Source organism: Antedon mediterranea, chromosome 5 (genome assembly GCF_964355755.1).
Source record: "Antedon mediterranea chromosome 5, ecAntMedi1.1, whole genome shotgun sequence".
Taxonomy (NCBI): domain Eukaryota; kingdom Metazoa; phylum Echinodermata; class Crinoidea; order Comatulida; family Antedonidae; genus Antedon; species Antedon mediterranea.
Genome location: NC_092674.1, coordinates 6,270,629 through 6,284,293, shown reverse-complemented (window position 1 = coordinate 6,284,293; position 13,665 = coordinate 6,270,629). Strand labels below are relative to the sequence as shown.

At 32.5% G+C, this 13,665-nt stretch overlaps 2 protein-coding genes across 2 annotated transcripts; one reads left to right on the top strand and one right to left on the bottom strand.

Annotated features, from left to right (window-relative positions):
- Positions 1-209: 209 nt before the first annotated feature.
- LOC140048665 (zeta-sarcoglycan-like) lies at positions 210-8,511 on the bottom strand. Its single transcript, XM_072093436.1, has 7 exons — positions 8,353-8,511; positions 5,453-5,749; positions 4,751-4,838; positions 4,265-4,390; positions 3,519-3,591; positions 2,803-2,923; positions 210-2,377 (listed from the first exon to the last, which is right to left on the bottom strand). The coding sequence occupies exons 2-7, from the start codon at positions 5,738-5,740 to the stop codon at positions 2,225-2,227; spliced, it is 849 nt and encodes a 282-aa protein (XP_071949537.1). The 5' UTR covers positions 5,741-5,749; positions 8,353-8,511; the 3' UTR covers positions 210-2,224.
- Positions 8,512-8,593: 82 nt separating this feature from the next.
- Positions 8,594-13,043, top strand: LOC140048664 (dolichyl-diphosphooligosaccharide--protein glycosyltransferase subunit TUSC3-like). The gene is made up of 11 exons (XM_072093435.1): positions 8,594-8,731; positions 9,020-9,189; positions 9,489-9,606; positions 9,735-9,817; positions 10,290-10,347; positions 10,489-10,629; positions 10,947-11,036; positions 11,232-11,295; positions 11,587-11,664; positions 11,847-11,937; positions 12,328-13,043. The coding sequence occupies exons 1-11, from the start codon at positions 8,612-8,614 to the stop codon at positions 12,341-12,343; spliced, it is 1,029 nt and encodes a 342-aa protein (XP_071949536.1). The 5' UTR covers positions 8,594-8,611; the 3' UTR covers positions 12,344-13,043.
- Positions 13,044-13,665: the final 622 nt, after the last annotated feature.

Genomic DNA, 13,665 nt, shown 5'->3' with positions numbered 1-13,665 from the left:
TTATTACAACATTTTATTAAAATGCAAGCAAGCAAGCAAAATATTTGTTTGCTTGCAAATAAATGATAATAATTCATTATGTAAAGCATAAAATAAATTTGTTATTTTACTAAAGTTTTACCTCCCCTCCACTACTGTAATCTTGTATGTGGTATTATTTTTATTATTTGGTACCACAGTAGTGGAGGGGAGGTAAAACTTTAGTAAAATAACAAATTTATTTTATGCTTTACATAATGAATTATTATCATTTATTTGCAAGCAAACAAATATTTTAAATCTGGTATCATACTCATGATCGCAATTGTAAATAAGGGCTGAAATAGGCACACCATGTTTTAATAATTGCTCCGTAAGAGCTAAACAAATGTTTATATGGTATATCAATATTTTGCATTAATGTGCTTGATAAATACATTTAGAATTAATTTTATCTCCTATTCTCACACACTTTTAAAACTATCTCTACTGTAGGACACACACACCCTCTGTAATTGCAAACTCTTGGACCCTACCCGCCCCAATTGCACTCTACATACACCCTTACAAATGTTGTGTTCTTTTCATTATTAATCTTAGTTAATTAAAATGGTTGATAAAACATTAAACTGTGACTTTTTCTCTTTCACTAAATTCTACTACATAAATTCAATCGGTAGTTTAAAATGCTACAAATATTTGTTCTAGACAATTTAAATTGAAATCAAAATATTTGAAGATAAAAAAAGCACATAAAATGTGTTTTTAAATATTCTTTCACTACACTAGATTACACACAATTACATTTTTTCCATAAAAAGTAGTTATCGTCAAAGATAATATAAACACAAATAGAAATCGGCAAAAGCATTTGTAGTGAATTTAGTAAAATTGGATCATTGGTCAATAGAGCTCCAATTTTTTTTAACCAAACTACGGAACCCATCTGAATTACTGAACGGAAAATAATCTTGCTACCAGGTCGGAAAAGATGGAATGGACATACCAAATAAACCAAACGTAAGTCGCGCTTTTTATATATCTGTAATGTTGTGAGGCATATTTAGGGTACACATTATGTAGCCTAAATATAGCTCATGTAGTTAATCCAATGTTTCCCCATCATGCAAGTGCTTCTCTCACCTACCTATTTACTGTGTTTATAAGTAACAATAATAAGTATTGTACATATAAATAAATAATTGGGATTAAGTATTAAAAATTATTTTTACATGAGGTGTTTTAAAATATTTTTGGCCATAATTAATTGACATACTCAGCTTAAAAGATAAGTTTAATTAATTGTTTATTAATTAAGTTAAATTATTTAAGCTTGGTTTTCACTAGAGACACAACAAAAACGAATTGACCAATCAAAGGTGATGTGTTATGCCAACAGTTACTTGTGATTGGTCAATTCATGTGCGTTGGGTCTCTAGTGGAAACCAAGATATTATAAGGAACAATACACACACACACTGTGTTCTTAAAATGACAAACAAATAACGTTTGGAATTAGGAATTAAATTTGAAAATTGGATTTAATAGATTCTACTCAATAAATACGAACAAATAGACTATACAACATATAAACATATTATATCTAATGTACAAATAAAACAGTCAAGGTTTACTAGTTCTAGTATTTTATAAATAGTAAAAATTATTTTACACACATTTTTTTTTACAGAAAATTTAAAAACTCTGTTCATACCAAACATTTTATTTTACCAAAAAAAATGTTAAAAAGTCAAATCTGTTCAGTACAAGTATAGTTTTCTATTGTTTTGCAATGTGTTTGATACCTTGATGACTTTTGAATACCTACTGTATAGAGAAATAGTAGACATCCTACTAGTGATGTGGTTGGTTGTATTGTAACTATTTTGTGGTAATTTCAAGACAATTCTAAACAGCTATAATAACACTGAAAATAAGTAAATCTGTGAGGATGAAAGGTTTCCCCACAAGACTCGAACTTGGAATTCTACTCGAAATAACATGCCATTACCATTAGACCACTGGACTTTCAAGGTATGTAAACATATGATTCGATAGCAAACTCTTTCACCCTCAATGTTGTACTGTGGAATAGCATTTTTTTAAAATTCTATAGATGTATTCTATGGATGTATTTTTTTATACAAAATCTTTTTGCAACACTTTGTATTATTTAACAACTTTTTTTTTTTTTTTTTCAATTTAATAAAACATTTTGTTTGAACAGAGAAGGTATTTGGGTGAATTAGGGACAAGTAGTATTGGTTGGGACACATTGCTGTGATGGTTCAGCGAGAAAAATACGGCCATTTTCACAGATACACAATTGGTAGGCACTGGCGGCTGTTGAAGAATCTGTTAATCCAGGAATTTGAATATTTGACGATTTTAAAATAATCTGCAAAAAGATAAAATAAAAAAGAAGTTATAGAATTTAGTTGTTGAAATTCCAGAAAAAACAAGTTATCTATACAGTATGTACATGGTGTCTTTCACATTTCCATTTCCTTCTTATGATCCTTGTTCACTTTCACATCTCTGATTTCTCTTGCAATGGACCCCATTGGAAATAAATTGACATGTCGATTTTATGGGTCGTTCTTGCATCCATTCACTTTGGTTTTATTCAATTTTAATACTCCAATTGTTTGTATTTTTTCTTTGTTATGCATTTTAAATGTATTGTTGAATGGATGCTAAATGAATAAATAAATAAAAATACACAATTCAATATCTTTTTATATTTCAATATTTTTTTTCCAGAATTAAATGGATCTATGACGATAGAACACAAATGTAAGTTCTCTTTCTTTCTTTACTTACTTTTCCTGTACTTGAACCAAGTGTCATGTCTCCATGGCAACTAGATTTAATGTCATTTTTAGAAGATATTGTTATTTTCTTAGCAGCATCCACTGTAACATCTCCTATTGGTGATTCTAACCTGGGGAATTAAAAACAACAAATATTATTGCATGTGATTCAATTTCTCATTGAACAATAGTTAAGCTCTGTCTACACTATCAAACTTTATATTATGTGCCCATATATGGACATGATGATGTTATATTACTATTATAGCACATCAATCTTTTTTGTCAAACTAGTTTGATAGTGTAGACAGTTTTAGAGTTGTATCACTGTTTTCAATTTAACGTCAGACTTCTCAAGTCTTTCGATAATCAAGAGATAATATTGTTAGTAATCTCTAGTCTCCCACTAAAGATGCAATTTCTCTTGTTTCTTTTCACTATACTAAAATCGGTTTCTGATAGTGCATACATTTAGGGTTTAGCTTCTACTGCTAGGCAATTGCAAATATTTTATTTGCATTGCTGTTTTATTTTATTTCCCTTAAATTGTATTCACTGAAATAGATTTTTCTACAGTGTTTCCCTTAGCCTAAGTGCGAATAGTGAATATGTCCATATGGTATTTGTAAGGCATGATACCATAAACCTCCACTCCCATGGGGGGTGTCTATGTCTCCTCCTGGGCCCAGAGTACCCCATGTAATTTAGTACATGAATATAACATACGTTAATGAATCAACTTCATTTGATGAAATTCTATCTGCTTGAACAGGACCTTGAAATGCTACACCTTCTGAAACTAAAAAACGAAACATTACAAGTTAGTTATTTTTTTAAAGCCCTGTCTACACTGTCAAACTAGTTTGACAGAATGTTGTTATGTGCCCAAATATGGTAGTAATATGGTTAGTTTTTTTAAAGCCCTGTCTACACTATAAAACTAGTTTGACAAAGAAAGTTCCCAAATATGGCAGTGATATGACCATATATGGGCACATCAAATTTTTTTGTCACATAAAGTTTGATAGTCCGTAGATAGTCCAAATGCCACTACCATAAATTAACATAACTGCTTTTTCTAGTTATATTAGGTACAGTTGGTTGTGTAAATGGTGGTGCCAAGGAAAACTGTAAGCAAGCTGCCCGAAATGTTTTTTATTAAACATGGTACAAACAGGTAACACTAAATTAAGAGTCGTGAGTTACAGCCCTGGCACTAGGTCAGGATTAAACCCTGGACCTTGAGATTGGAAGGAAAGCATGTTAACCACCAAGCTACAGCTCCACTACAATATAATTTGATATTTTTGTATAAATTTAGTAGATTAGTTACATCTTATATCAATAATTCGGTACTTCACTTAATTTGACGGACATGATTTCTATATTAGGAGAACACTGAACCATCAGTGTATGCTGATCTATATCGTGCAATCCAACAATCTCTGTTAAAAGAACACATGAATATCTACCTTTAAATTTCACATGTTTGACTATGTCCCCTATAGTAAGTAATTCATCACTAGCATCAAATAACATATTCTGTTCACTGTCATATATTATAAACCTTTCACTAAATGACTTTACTGATTTTGATCCTGTGGAAAAGAAATATACAGATTAATACAAAAAAACCACTCTTAACAACACACAGAGGACACATAGACACCTTAGAGCAGCAATGTCCCAATAGTACATGTATAGTTATTTTGCATCATTGATAACATTAGCAGTTTTGGTTCAATCAATTAGAAAATAATCGATTTAGAGCTTCTTTTCATCCAAGCCATATAATGGTCACTAAATGGAGGTACTATAAGATTAACATATAGATAAGGACATCCCTATTCAGGGGACACTTTCTTGTTAAAATTGATTGAATTGATAATACGTTTTAACATTATACAGCTATCCCCTGACTGTATATTTAATGACTAATTTGACCAGCATATCCTCACCAATTACAAACTGTCCTGTAACGTTTCCATTCCCATCTCTTGTATTGAAAGTAATATTATTCTTTGAGTTTAAGACTAAAGGCAGATCCTGAAAAAAAAAACATGAAGAAACAACTGTATAAAGCTCTGTCATCATGTCCATATATTGTCACATCAAGTTTGATAGTGTAGACAGAGCTTTAGTTTGATTTAAACATTATAAATAACCTTTCAAAAATCATTGATAAATAATTTAAGAGCTTTTGAACAACTTGTTAATTTACATAGCAGTCTGCTCACTCAAGCGGTGCTACATTATTTAAAAAATGAATTATTAAGGTTGTTTTAATAAAGTGCTAAATATAGAATGTTATTTCATATTCACATAATATTGTACCATGAAGATTTAACCTCCTTTGGGACACTCCCATTCAGGGGACACCTATTAAATGGACATTTTGTTGGGTCCTAAAGGTGTCCCCTTAATAGAGGTTCTACTCAGGCCATGTCTTTTTAAAATTGGAAGTGTGCTACAAATTGCACTCCTCAATACATTCTTGGGTGCTGTAGGTTTGCTGTTTGTATTTTGGTGTGTTACCAAATTTAAGTGTGTTGTACAGTAAATCACACTCCTCAATGGCAGGAGTTTGTTAGGTGAGTGATCGCACTCGCTCACCTAAAAAAAAAAGGAATGGTACCGCTCTACTGTAAACTTTCACTTACATAATTTGCATGTATTTTTGATGCATAGACTGGTTTAAGAAACTCCACATCTTCCGATATACTGATTGCATTATCCGTTATTTTTATACTCCCTAGACCATGAATGGAAAAGTCCAACACTTTGAGAATCCAGACGGTAAGGGCAAAATTAATGATGATGAGAACAAGCAGAAGTAGTACAAGAAAATACAGGCATCTTTTCCGCCAACCGTAAATGCCGATTTTGGTGGGAATCACTTCGGGCTCGCTGTCTCGATGTGTGGAGGTATACGCACCTCCTCTACCCATGCTTTAAACCTATAAAAATAAATAAAAATTATACATTTTTAAAAAAAAGAAAATCAATGGTAAATCCAAGATTTTGTAAACGTTTTTTTTACATAATAGTAAAAAACAGATATCAACTCTTTAAAATAAATGTACAGATAACTCTTTTTTTTGCTATCATTTGTCAAAAGGCCGAGGACACTCCTGAATCCGCCCATACAGTAGGAAGTAAATGTGTCCCCACCCACCTCTGCCCAGGAGGACGTCTACCACCTACTGTACTTATACAACAACAGAAATAATTTAATACTCCAAGTTACAGTACTGTATTATTTTCTTTTCACCCACCCTTAGGTGACATATGATTCACCCTATACAATTTTATATTACAATACTGTATTTAATATTCATTAAATAATAATTTATTCATAGAATAGAAACTGGGATGTGATATATGTTTTTACATTTTTATATAGTTATTAACGTCTTATTTATAATATCATTTCTGTTCTTACAGTACGTCCTATATGTACTGTTATAATACTGATTAGTATGAGAATTTTAGATTTTTGTTCATTGACAATTTATCTCTACATATACTACAGTCTCATACCTGTATTTCATCACACTAAAGAATTCCCAGTATCACACAGCTAATTTATTTTACCAACTACAAATAGTTGAATGAGACTCAATTAATATTTTAACCTATATACTGGATTACAAGTAGTGACACACAATTTTGATCGAAGAGTATGTCAAATTATTATGTCACTAATTTTGCTTAAGGGGTATGTGACAGGTATGTGCTACTGCCAGGCGACAATCAACTAGATTGTCACTAATTGGTGGTGACAGTTTACCCTTAGGGTATATCAATGAAAATCCACCCAGGTCACTGTTAATTAAAGGAGTGAATAAATTCCTGTGATATAAAAACGTCAACAACACTCTTGTAAACAGCATTTATTTTTTTGCTTTGAGGAGAATGCAATAATATATAGTATAATATTACAGTATGCTTTAATTGTAGAAAGTAATTTTTTTGGTTTTTTTTCTGTGCTCTGTTCTGAGTTGACCAACTAGCATAGGTGTTTAGCACCTGTTTGGTCTTTCCTTGCCTTTTATTGTCTTCTTTGTATTGTATATGGCAGAAAATTAAATAAATAAAAAAAAAATAATAAAATAAACAAATACATTGAATAATAATATTTAACCAGTAGACCGTGAATAATCCCATGCAAATCTCATGTCCCAGTATAATCCCACCCACATTTGGACACAAGATTTAACATGCTTATTCCCATCCCATCTGCAAAATTTCAAACTGCACGCAAGTCCTCTTGGACTAGTATACTCAGTCATATCAATAATGAATAAAAACCAAAATTTAATGTTTTCTGATTCCAATATTTTAACTGTTTATTTTATTGCCTTATTACTTTACTATATAATATAATTTATTACAAATAATGTCCATATTATTGTATTCTTCATTATGTTTACAAGACATACATACACTCTGCATAAGTGCATCATTAAACACTACTTAAAAGGCTGTATTTCATATGTCACATGATCTTAAGATGTTGTTATAACCCGTCAATATATCACATTAATCATCAATTAAAGAGAGACTGCTGCTCACTGAAGCATAAAGCAATTGAGAAACAAGCGCTTTAAATCTTCTAATGATAATTTTTAGCAAAATATCTTTTTGTACAGAAAAATATATCAAGATTGTTCAGCAGTGCATAAAATAAATGAAAAACAGGGATTTTCTTTTATATTGATTTAGATTAATGATTATTAGCATTGATTGATAGGGAAATATATTAAATATTCTATTCAGTGTCGAACGATTCAAATGGTAATTAATGGAGAAGCTTGCATTAAACATCAAATAACAAAATAACAATAGGTCACCCTATTGAATACTGTTTGCTAAACAAAATATTGTTAGGTCAGCCTATATAAGGTGAAAACAGTCACATTTAATTTTGGAAACTTCTGGTATTTCTTAATTCAAAACACTCACTCATTCATATACTGTACAGTAGATACGCTTTTTAATCATATCAGTTTTTCTTATCATCGTCTTTCACTCACTATCGCATAGAAAGGAGGAGGGATACTCAATTTAGTAGCACTCCATACTAAATACCAGAAGTTGATTTTAATGCGAGCCCCTTTTAATGCGACAAATTTTAGTAATGTAAATCATGATTTTATTACTGTACATAGTTAGTTAGTATTAGTAGTACTAAAAGTACTGTAGGTGTACATTTTTTTAATTTCTTTTCTACTAGGCCTAGCCTAGGCCTAATACTATCTAAGTGCCAAATCAAAGTGGTCTCAATTACCCTCCTGGTCATTAATTGACAAGATTTGTAATAAATTACAATTGGATTATACAGCATAGTAACGACACCCAAATGAAGCTAGGCCATCAAGTTGTGGAACCATAATCAAATACCAGTACATTGTACCCTCCTTCAACTGTGTTTGTTGACAGTAAACACTCTGTGTTCAATCTGCGCCTGCGGCCTAGCAAGCCGGGTGTTCATCACGATTAAATACATATAACGGACTAAGTATTTGTCTAAATTCAAGTAACAAAACATACTTAATACCTTCAGAAACGATTTATTTCTTCTGCTTAAAAGGAAAATAGATAAAATACATTTATAATTAGCAAAACACTCCCGATACGGACTACACTCGGAGAGATCTTGATTAAAAATAAATAATCCCTTCGGCGTCTGTCCTCTAGAGGGTAGCAGACAGTACTCCCAGTAACCGAGAAGTGTATGCTACGCTTGATTTTATTGGCTAGATTGTCAAACCTAGCAATTGGTTAACCAATAGGATCTGTACAATTGTACTTGTGTTATGTTCATCATGGCGGCGACTGTTCGGCATCGGGGCTTAGCTACGATAGCAAAATTATGGCTGTTTACCTTCTTAATTTTCTTGTTTACGAATGTGTCGATTAATGCAAAGAAAAAAGAGGTATTTCTAAATAATAATGCAGTTAAATATAAAGATAGATAGTTTTTACTTGTGCACAAATCATCCAAGCCAGCGCAGGCCACACAGCAGTACCGTCGAGCTCGCAGCAAGCCTAGCACCGCTGCTCAGTCAGGCAACGCCGACTCGACCTTCTTCCGCCCAGTTTCGTATGCTTGGGCCTAGGCTCGACCGGTATTTTCTGTTGTATGCGAGTTTTGAATTTGATTAAAGAATTTTTATTTGTAGGCCTGGTGAACGATTTAACCTTGATTATTTTTTTTTCTTCAGCAAACTCTTGGAGAACGAGTAAAACAACTGACGGATTGGAGTTACAAAAGACCGGTCATCAATATGAACGGTGAGAAGTATCGCCAGTTTATCAAAGCCTCGCCAAGAAATTATTCTGTTATTCTAATGCTGACCGCCATGGATTCAAGAAGAAAATGCTCAGTTTGCAAGTAAGAACTGTATTATTCTTCTTTTTCTGCACCTTCTAAACTTCCTACTTCCTCTAATATTATTAATAATAATCATACATAACATTAGAAAGAAAGAAATTCTCCTCACATCTGTCCATTAAAAAATCATACTACTACCGAAACATGCTTTCTCATCTGTCGAAGAAATCATAGTTGTCCTAAGAAACCTTTATTATTTTCGCTCGTATTCAACAGCGAGAAACCACTGAGTAGACAGATTGGATCGATTAAAATTATATACAATGACTTAATTAAATATTTTATATCTTCTTTTTTAGGCAAGTGAATGAAGAGTTCCAGATCCTGGCAAATTCATGGCGCTTTTCCGGTTCCTACTCAAATAAACTTTTTTTTGTCAGTGTGGATTATGACAGTGGGCAGGATGTTTTCTCTGCAGTAAGTACAGTAGCCTCTCTCTGTAAGCCAGCCCTCCCCCCCCCCCCTCCTCTGCAGTGTGTAGCTGCCAATGACATCTATCAGCCTCTTCATTAATAATTTTTGTCTTTTGAATTGTTTATGTACAGCTAAAAGCAACGTCAGCTCCAAGTATAATACATTTTCCCATGAAAGGAAAGCCAAAGAAGGCCGATACATTTGATATGCAACGGTATGATTAAACCATTTTATTCCCTCTTTAGATTATCACATAAGTATTCCTTTCCTCACTTTTTCCCCCACAATCCTTGCTTTTCTTCCCCATAAGCCTTACTTTTTTTTCCCACAATCCTCACTTTTTTTCCCCACAATCCTCACGTTTTTGCCCCACAATCCTTACTTTTTTTCCCACAATCCTCACCTTTTTTCCCGCACTCAGCACTTTCCTCCTACAATCCTTGCTTTTCTTCCCCACAATACTTACTTTTTTACCCCACAAACCTTACTTTTTTACCCCACAATCCTTACTTTTTTTTACCCCACAATCCTTACTTTTTTTTACCCCATAATTCTCATTTTATCCCCCACAATCCTCACTTTCCTTTCTGAATAAAGAAAACTAAAATAAAAAAATAATACATCAACATAAAAAATATTTATTCTTTATATATTTCTTTTTATGTTAAATTTTTGATTTATTGTAGGCTTGGATTTCAGGCTGAACAAATTGCCAAGTGGGTTGCCGAGCGTACTGATGTAACGGTTAGTTCATCTTGTAGTCGCTTAGTTCATATTGTAGTCGCTTAGTTCATCTTGTAGTCGCTTAGTTCTTTATAAGTTTCAAAGCCCTTTTCAAACAAAAAGTGTTTGTATTTACATATTTATTATTTTAATTTTTTCCAGATAAGAATCTTTCGTCCACCAAACCATGCTGGAATTCTACTACTTGGCCTGGCCCTTACAACCATTGCTGGGTTGTTATACTTCAGAAGAAATAACCTGGAATTTCTTTACAATAAAAACATGTGGGGTATGCTGGCACTGGTAAGCATGTGTATAATTAAGATTACTTAATACTCAAATAATAGCTTGGCATATACACGTACAGTTTAAAATGCACTAAACTAAGAGAGGATAAGTTGTTTAGCCTCGTCAAGGTATTTGTCCTTAAGCTTAACTAGAAACTGAAGAAATTGAGATTAGGCTACTCTTTGCGAATAGTGTACCAAGCACTATGTACACAGGACCAACGGCTTTATATCTCACCCGAAGTACTTGATTCTTTAATAAAATTGCATTTTTTTTGCTCTCTCAACCAAGTTTCAATGCCAACACTGATAAACTCAAACTTGTTGTTTTAGTTGGTTGTATTCTCAATGATGTCTGGTCAGATGTGGAATCACATAAGAGGCCCACCATTTGCTCATAGAAACCCTCAATCGGGCCAAGTGGTGAGTATGTCACAATAATTATTGCCATAAAGAAACCACATACTTGTGTGTAAAAAGATTAAGAAGGTTATATACAACCAAAAGGAAGTGGGTGGTAGGGATGTTAACTGTCCTTAAACTTCTTGTGGACAAAATTCTTGTTTTATATACCAACCTATTTCTGTGTATTGAATTTTTTTTTTTTTTTTCATTTAGAACTACATCCATGGTAGCAGCCAGGGACAGTTCCAAGCAGAGACATATATCATATTTGTTTTATGTATCCTTTAATTGAAGTCAAGTGGGTTTGTTTTATGGCACATGCTGGTTACACTCAATTCTCAGTGCTGTATCGCCACATATATAAATATATTCATAGGCAAATTCTGTAATACAGCATCTCATCTGTGTCACATGTGCTGCCTGTATCATGGAAGGTTAGGTTTTATGATACAGGCAGCACATGTGAAAAACATGCTGTTCTGCAGAATTTACAGTTACTGGACAGATTTAAGTAAAGGACTGCCTACCCAAGCTTTACTTCATTTGACCCTTGACATTTGGTAAACAGATGCCTTTCTGACTGTGGGAATGGTGTTATTAAGTAAAGATAATTTTATTACAGAAACAAATGGTGGTCAGAAAAGAGGTAAGATCGATCGTAAATAAATAACATTAATATTAAGAATGAAAAAGGCGTAAGCAAGTATCACTCTACAGTCTTGTATTTTATAATAATACTATTAATGTTAAGAATGAAAAAGACATAAGCAAGTATCACTCAGCAGTCTTGTATTTTTAAATAAATTAATTTTTCTTTTTATATTTCAGTAATGACCATCATAGGTCTGTTTATGATAGTGTTTTTCTTCAGTCTTATTTTATCAATATTTCGTTCCAAATACAGAGGTTACCCATACAGGTAAAACAAACTTTATTTCTTATTTTAATACCATTATGTAGCCATAACATCAGCAAGAATTCGAGGCTCACTCACTCCGTGGTTCTGGTGGTGGAACGAGTCTTCTCGGATAAGGACTATAAACCATAGGTCCGTGTACACATATGGTTCATGTGCACTTTAAAGAAACTAGTACATCTTTCAAAACGAGTAGGGGGTTACCCCGGTATACTAGTTCACACACAGCCACTGTCACAAACGCATCATAGTACTATACACTTGGCCCTCTGGGAGAACAGTCTGACTGAAGAGGCTACCCAATATAAAGAACAAATAATGATAATTGATCAATTCAACAACCACATGAATGAAAGACCCATAAACGTGTTACCATCATTTATTTTCTTTCAGTTTCTTACTGCGCTGATGGCTCTTTTCATCCTCACCGTTTCAACTGGAATGACATCATCCTGATGAACATCAACTTTTGAAACATTTATTTTCTTTCAAATAAATATTATGTAATGTTATTTTAGGGGTTAGATAATGGTTGTGATTGTAATTCGTTTAGAAAATTGCTTTAAAAAAAATTAAAATATAGTTTTTACTACTTTCCATATATTATTGAAAATGTCATGTCTTTTAATAAATTTTCCTGCTTTTTAAAATTGTTATAATGTCTGTATTTAGAATTTTATCATTCGGTGATAAATTGATGTTTTCATGAACTTAAATTGTATGTTTACCTTAAAATGCTCACATAGTTAGAAATCGGTAGCTTTGCAACTAAGCATTTATGGATATTTAGGATTCAAAGGTATGAGGCGCCAAACGCAGCAAAAGAATGTTCTTAATCAACCAGAAAGCATAGAATGTATTGTTTTTGACAACACTTGATATTTTGTAAATGTTTCACAAGTAACCACGAATTATCAATCGTACAGCAAGGTATAGTGAGAATTACAGTGAATAATGTTTTGTTTTTTTTTACTGTTAGTTCACAGTCTTGAAAATCTGTAGATGTTATTTGCAAATAAAACATCAAAGCTAAGACTAGTGTGTCATTAATTTATTGTTGCAGGATGCAAAAGTGTTAATGATAGCAGATTGAAGCCAACAGGTGAATAGACATGTTTAAGAAAACAGCTCCTTCCAAATAACATATGCATATAATAATATTATCGCGTATTGAATTATATAGTCAGTTTTTTTTCCAAAATTCTACCTATGATAGCCAATATATGATCATATACAGCAATATTATTGAATAATAATTGAATTTTAAGAACTTGATATTTTAGCTATTTTTCCGAAAAAAAATCCCTGTACTATTATACAGGGAAATTTTCGAAAAATGGTCGATTTTCTACCCTTTTTATTAAATGGTTACTATTGCATAATAAACATGCGCAGAGACAAACAATGAGTCCTGCGCATGTAAATTGTGCTATGGTAACCAGTTTTGACATAAATGGTTACTATAGTATAATAAACATGCGCAGAGGCGAATAATCGGTTCTGTGCATGTCAATTGTGCTATAGTAACCACTTTTGACATAAATGGTTACTATAGCATAATAAACATGTGCAGAGTCGACTAATAAATTCTGCGCATGTTAATTGTGCTATAGTAACCAGTTTTATCGAAAATAAAAAGGTCGAAAATTTTTTTGAAAATATCCCTGTACTATTATAGTACAGGAAATTTTCGAAAAATGGCCGATTTTCGACCCTTTTATTTTTTGACAT